The sequence below is a fragment of the Thunnus albacares genome, chromosome 3, assembly GCF_914725855.1.
Source record: "Thunnus albacares chromosome 3, fThuAlb1.1, whole genome shotgun sequence".
NCBI classification, from domain to species: domain Eukaryota; kingdom Metazoa; phylum Chordata; class Actinopteri; order Scombriformes; family Scombridae; genus Thunnus; species Thunnus albacares.
In genome coordinates, this window is record NC_058108.1 from 7,734,895 (window position 1) to 7,741,402 (window position 6,508).

A 6,508-nucleotide genomic window follows, 5' to 3' on the forward strand; every position below is an offset into this window, starting at 1 on the left:
CATTGAATTGAGTCCAACATTTATGAATAATAGATTTCAATGAATACTGTGACATCAGTTTTATTGTGTAAAATGCAGTTACAAATAAACATTCAAAGTTTACAAATGAAAGAACTATTGCTTAACATAAACAAGTATTTTTTCTTTCTTTGGAAATTAGAGTAAACAAAATAAACAATACTTGCAGCATCCAAATGCACACTATTTTCCCACAATGTGGTATTTTTGTATTGGTACGGTGGCAGTTTTTCAAATTTAAAGGTGGAAGGTGGCAGAGACATCCAGATGTAGGTCACATGATGCAGTCATCATACTTTTGAATATTTCATGATAGTATAAAAGTAGACTATATTTCAATTTTTAATTAAGTGTGGTGAAAATATACTATTGAGTATTTCATGATAGCATAAAATTAATATACTTTCAATCTATTTAAAATGAGTGCACATTTATATAAATGTATTTGAAACATACTTTGCAATATTTCAGTGCATTTTAAATACACTTAATTTAATTATTTTTTCAATTGGGTTCACAGACCACAGCAGCATCTTCACTGTGACTGCAGTAGTGGACCCCAAATCCTCGATGTCTGCAATCTGTTATCCATGGTTCATTTCCTGAACAGCTGACATCATCCAACCAGATGGCTCCTCTGCCCTGTCCAAAAGCTGCATTATGTAGTGCTGAACGAGCCCTGCCACAGCCCAGCTGTCTGCACACCACATTGGCGTCATTCAGGTCCCAGAAATCATCACAAACTGTCCCCCACTGTCCATTATGTAAGACCTCCACTCTGCCAGAGCAGCGGTTGTCAGAGTTGACCAGCCTCACTGAACCAGCTAACAGAAAAGCATACAACATAATATTGTTGAAAGATGGACTTCATGAAAACAACAACATCTTTGAGAGACTAAAAGTAGAATAAATAAAATAAAAGTGTTGTGTAAATCACATACTTCATATTTCTGTATCAGATGGTGACTAAAATCCTAAATATAACACCATAGACAGGCTGTTACACACTGAGATTTCATTAACTTTAGATGCTCAAATTTGTGTTTACCTTCACAGACCACACCAGCATGTTCACCATGACCGCAGTTGTGGACCCCAAATCCTTGATGTCTGCAGTCTGTTATCGATGGTTCATTTCCTGAACAGCTGACATCATCCAACCAGATGGGTCCACTGCCCTGTCCAAAAGTTGCACTTTGTAGAGCTGAAAGAGCCTCGCCACAGCCCAGCTGTCTGCACACCACATTGGCGTCGTTCAGGTCCCAGGCATCATCACACACTGTCCCCCACTGTCCTTCATGGTAGACCTCCACTCTGCCAGAGCAGCGGTTGTCAGAGTTGACCAGCCTCACTGTTGAACGAGCTAACAGAAAAGCATACAACATAATAGTGTTGAACTATGGACTTCAAACAATGATATCTGTGAGAAAACAAAAATAGAATAAATAAAATAAAAGTGAAGTGTAAATCACATATATCCTATTTCTGTAACAGATGGTGACTAAAATCCTAAATATAATACCATAGACAGGCTGTTACACAGTGAGATTTCATTGGTTTTAGCTCCTCATTTGTGTTTACCTTCACAGACCACACCAGCATCCTCATGGTGTCCACAGTTGTGAGATCCAATCCCTTGGTGTCCGCACTCACTGAGTTCTGATTCGCTGCCTGTGCACATGACATCATCCAACCAAATAGGCCCTTCGCCCTGTCCAAAGCGTGCATTTTGTGGTGCTGACAGGACCCTGCCACAGCCCAACTGTCTGCACACCACTTGAGCATCAGTCAGGTCCCAGGCATTGTCACACACTGTGCCCCACTGTCCTCGGTGGAAGATCTCTACTCTACCAGAGCAGGAGCTGTTTCCATCAGCCAGGCGGACCTGCCCCTCAACTGCTGGACTGCTACCTGCTGTTGTTATGTCTGTGATGTCAGATGTCACCTGAGCGATGGTGGAGCTTTGTGGTCTTGGATCAGGTGTGGTTGGTAAATCTGTGCTGTTGAGTTCTGGTTGAACTAAAAGAAAAGTCTCTGTGAACTCACAAGACAACTACAGCCTGCACTGTTATCAGCATTAATAAGGAAAAAGCCCCCTGTCTTTATCATAGGACAACATGATTGGTTTATCACTGGGCACCAAGTGTTGACTTATTTTGCTACAAAGCAAAATATATTTTGTGTGGTAAAAAGTGAAACTTACTGATGAGGAAATTTCCTGTTTAATGTGAACAATAAACATTTACCTTCACAAACAACACTGACATCTTCAATGTGACGGCAGTTGTGGACCCCAAATCCTTGATGTCTGCAGTCTGTTATCGATGGTTCATTTCCTGAACAGCTGACATCATCCAACCAGATGGGTCCACTGCCCTGTCCAAAAGCTGCACTTTGTAGAGCTGAAAAAGCCTCGCCACAGCCCAGCTGTCTGCACACCACATTGGCGTTGTTCACGTCCCAGGCATCGTCACACACTGTCCCCCACTTTCCTTCATGGTAGACCTCCACTCTGCCAGAGCAGCGGTTGTCAGAGTTGACCAGCCTCACTGGTGAACCAGCTAACAGAAAAGCATACAACATAATAGTGTTAAAAGATGGACTTCATGAAAACAATGATATCTGTGAGAAACCAAAAATTGAATAAATAAAATAAAAGTAAAGTGTAAATCACATATATCATATTTCTGTAACAGATGGTGACTAAAATCCCAAATATAATACCATAGACAGGCTGTTACACAGAGAGATTTCATTGACTTTAGCTGCTCAAATTTGTGTTTACCTTCACAGACCACACCAGCATCCTCATGGTGTCTACAGTTGTGAGATCCAATCCCTTGGTGTCTGCACTCACTGAGTTCTGATTCGCTGCCTGTGCACATGACATCATCCAACCAAATAGGCCCTCTGCCCTGTCCAAAGCGTGCACTTTGTGGTGCTGACAGGACCCTGCCACAGCCCAACTGTCTGCACACCACCTGAGCATCAGTCAGGTCCCAGGCATCGTCACACACTGTGCCCCACTGTCCTCGGTGGAAGATCTCTACTCTACCAGAGCAGGAGCTGTTTCCATCAGCCAGGCGGACCTGCCCCTCAACTGCTGTGCTGTTACCTGCTGTTGTTACGTCCATGATGCCAGATGTCACCTGAGCAATGGTGGACTCTTGTGGTCTTGGATCAGGTGTGGTTGGTAAATCTGTGCTGTTGAGTTCTGGTTGAACTAAAAGAAAAGTCTCTGTGAACTCACAAGACAACTACAGCCTGCACTGTTATCAGCATTAATAAGCAAAAGCCCCCTGTCGTTATCATAGGTCAACATGATTGGTTTATCACTGGGCACCAAGTGTTGACTTATTTTGCTACAAAGCAAAATATATTTTGTGTGGTAAAAAGTGAAACTTATTGATGAGGAAATTTCCTGTTTAATGTGAACAATAAACATTTACCTTCACAAACAACACTGGCATCTTCAATGTGACGGCAGTTGTGGACCCCAAATCCTTGATGTCTGCAGTCTGTTATCGATGGTTCATTTCCTGAACAGCTGACATCATCCAACCAGATGGGTCCACTGCCCTGTCCAAAAGCTGCACTTTGTAGAGCTGAAAGAGCCTCGCCACAGCCCAACTGTCTGCACACCACATTGGCGTCGTTCACGTCCCAGGCATCATCACACACTGTCCCCCACTTTCCTTCATGGTAGACCTCCACTCTGCCAGAGCAGCGGTTGTCAGAGTTGACCAGCCTCACTGGTGAACCAGCTAACAGAAAAGCATACAACATAATAGTGTTGAAAGATGGACTTCATGAAAACAATAATATCTGTGAGAAACCAAAAATAGAATAAATAAAATAAAAGTAAAGTGTAAATCACAAATATCATATTTCTGTAACAGATGGTGACTAAAATCCCAAATATAATACCATAGACAGGCTGTTACACAGAGAGATTTCATTGACTTTAGCTGCTCAAATTTGTGTTTACCTTCACAGACTACACCAGCATCCTCATGGTGTCTACAGTTGTGAGATCCAATCCCTTGGTGTCCGCACTCACTGAGCTCTGATTCGCTGCCTGTACACATGACATCATCCAACCAAATAGGCCCTCTGCCCTGTCCAAAGCGTGCACTTTGTGGTGCTGACAGGACCCTGCCACAGCCCAGCTGTCTGCACACCACCTGAGCATCAGTCAGGTCCCAGGCATCGTCACACACTGTGCCCCACTGTCCTCGGTGGAAGATCTCTACTCTACCAGAGCAGGAGCTGTTTCCATCAGCCAGGCGGACCTGCCCCTCAACTGCTGTGCTGTTACCTGCTGTTGTTACGTCCGTGATGTCAGATGTCACCTGAGCAATGGTGGACTCTTGTGGTCTTGGATCAGGTGTGGTTGGTAAATCTGTGCTGTTGAGTTCTGGTTGAACTAAAAGAAAAGTGTCTGTGAACTCACAAGAGAACAACAGCCTGCACTGTTATCAGCATTAATAAGCAAAAGCCCCCATGTTGTTATCATAGGTCAACATGATTGGTTTATCACTGGGCACCAAGTGTTGACTTATTTTGCTACAAAGCAAAATATATTTTGTGTGGTAAAAAGTGAAACTTATTGATGAGGGAATTTCCTGTTTAATGTGAACAATAAACATTTACCTTCACAAACAACACTGGCATCTTCAACGTGACGGCAGTTGTGGACCCCAAATCCTTGATGTCTGCAGTCTGTTATCGATGGTTCATTTCCTGAACAGCTGACATCATCCAACCAGATGGGTCCACTGCCCTGTCCAAAAGCTGCACTTTGTAGAGCTGAAAGAGCCTCGCCACAGCCCAGCTGTCTGCACACCACATTGGCGTCGTTCACGTCCCAGGCATCGTCACACACTGTCCCCCACTGTCCTTCATGGTAGACCTCCACTCTGCCAGAGCAGCGGTTGTCAGAGTTGACCAGCCTCACTGGTGAACCAGCTAACAGAGAAGCATACAACATAATAGTGTTGAAAGATGGACTTCATGAAAACAATGATATCTGTGAGAAACCAAAAATAGAATAAATAAAATAAAAGTAAAGTGTAAATCACATATATCATATTTCTGTAACAGATGGTGACTAAAATCCTAAATATAATACCATAGACAGGCTGTTACACAGAGAGATTTCATTGACTTTAGCTGCTCAAATTTGTGTTTACCTTCACAGACTACACCAGCATCCTCATGGTGTCTACAGTTGTGAGATCCAATCCCTTGGTGTCCGCACTCACTGAGCTCTGATTCACTGCCTGTGCACATGACATCATCCAACCAAATAGGCCCTCTGCCCTGTCCAAAGTGTGCACTTTGTGGTGCTGACAGGACCCTGCCACAGCCCAACTGTCTGCACACCAACTGAGCATCAGTCAGGTCCCAGAAATCATCACACACTGTGCCCCACTGTCCTCGGTGGAAGATCTCGACTCTACCAGAGCAGGAACTGTTTCCATCAGCCAGGCGGACCTGCCCCTCAACTGCTGTGCTGTTACCTGCTGTTGTTACGTCCATGATGTCAGATGTCACCTGAGCGATGTTGGAGTTTTGTGGTCTTGGATCAGGTGTGGTTAAAGTAACTGCATCTTCTGTTCTGTTAACCTCTGTTAACGATGAAAAACATTTTGTTCATAAATGGTTCATTTAAGAACAAGTGGACAGTGGTGTCTTCATTGAGAAAATTGAATATCTTCTATCAGTGTAAAGATGTTGATGAAATACGTTTTCAAAATAATATATAGAAAAATCAATATTAATATATATGTCATAATATATATATTATAACATATGTGAAATTATGTTCAAGTCATCTAGAATTTTTACACAGTAAATATGTGTCATAATGTGTAACCCAAGATGTCAGATGGTTTACCTGAAGTGCTTCCTGTAATAATCTGCAAAATTAGGATCAATAATAAACCCCCAGGCACCCCCATTATGGACAACATCCAGGACACAAACCTGTTAAAAAAGACAACAAAGATGTCTTGATAAACCCCAGAAAACTGCACAATATGCCGACTTGGTGAAAATTCAACACAAATGTACATCTTAAATCTATATTTTCAAATTATGCTGCTGTGCATAAAATTCATTACTTTGCCAGTGTTTGAACATACCTTGGACAGACTGTGTGGGAATCCAGGAAAAAGTTGAAAGTGTAAATCTCCCAGTGAGTGAGACTGTGAGAATTTATAGGCCTGTGTTAGTGCTCAAAGGACCACACCTACCACTCATTGGTGAAGCACTTAAATGGGTCACTGACAGCAATGACTCATATCATATCAACACAGTTACTTATTAATCAAAAACATACATGTATTGTACACCTTTCAAACCACAAGAGTTTACAACAGATGGACAGAAACAGGAGGATGCACACACCTTGGAAAACATGATGATTCTTATATTCAGGTTATGAATATTATATTCCATTTCTGTTCCGCTAGATGCCACTAAATTC

The 6,508-nt window shown here is 42.5% G+C and overlaps 1 protein-coding gene across 1 annotated transcript; it reads right to left on the reverse strand.

Moving 5' to 3' along the window:
• Positions 1-353: 353 nt before the first annotated feature.
• LOC122978977 (deleted in malignant brain tumors 1 protein-like) lies at positions 354-6,184 on the reverse strand. Its single transcript, XM_044346104.1, has 11 exons — positions 6,165-6,184; positions 5,918-6,006; positions 5,211-5,648; positions 4,672-4,986; positions 4,007-4,444; positions 3,468-3,782; positions 2,804-3,241; positions 2,265-2,579; positions 1,600-2,037; positions 1,067-1,381; positions 354-842 (listed from the first exon to the last, which is right to left on the reverse strand). The coding sequence occupies exons 2-11, from the start codon at positions 5,991-5,993 to the stop codon at positions 523-525; spliced, it is 3,408 nt and encodes a 1,135-aa protein (XP_044202039.1). The 5' UTR covers positions 5,994-6,006; positions 6,165-6,184; the 3' UTR covers positions 354-522.
• Positions 6,185-6,508: the final 324 nt, after the last annotated feature.

Bases quoted from the DNA above. Each gene is read 5' to 3' on its own strand.
- LOC122978977 (XM_044346104.1), bottom strand. From the start codon at position 5,993: ATGTTGTCCATAATGGGGGTGCCTGGGGGTTTATTATTGATCCTAATT. The intron at 5,649-5,917 runs GTAAACCATCTG...CATCGTTAACAG, and splicing joins TATTACAGGAAGCACTTCAG to AGGTTAACAGAACAGAAGAT. The intron at 843-1,066 runs GTAAACACAAAT...CTTTTCTGTTAG, and splicing joins TGCTGGTGTGGTCTGTGAAG to CTGGTTCAGTGAGGCTGGTC.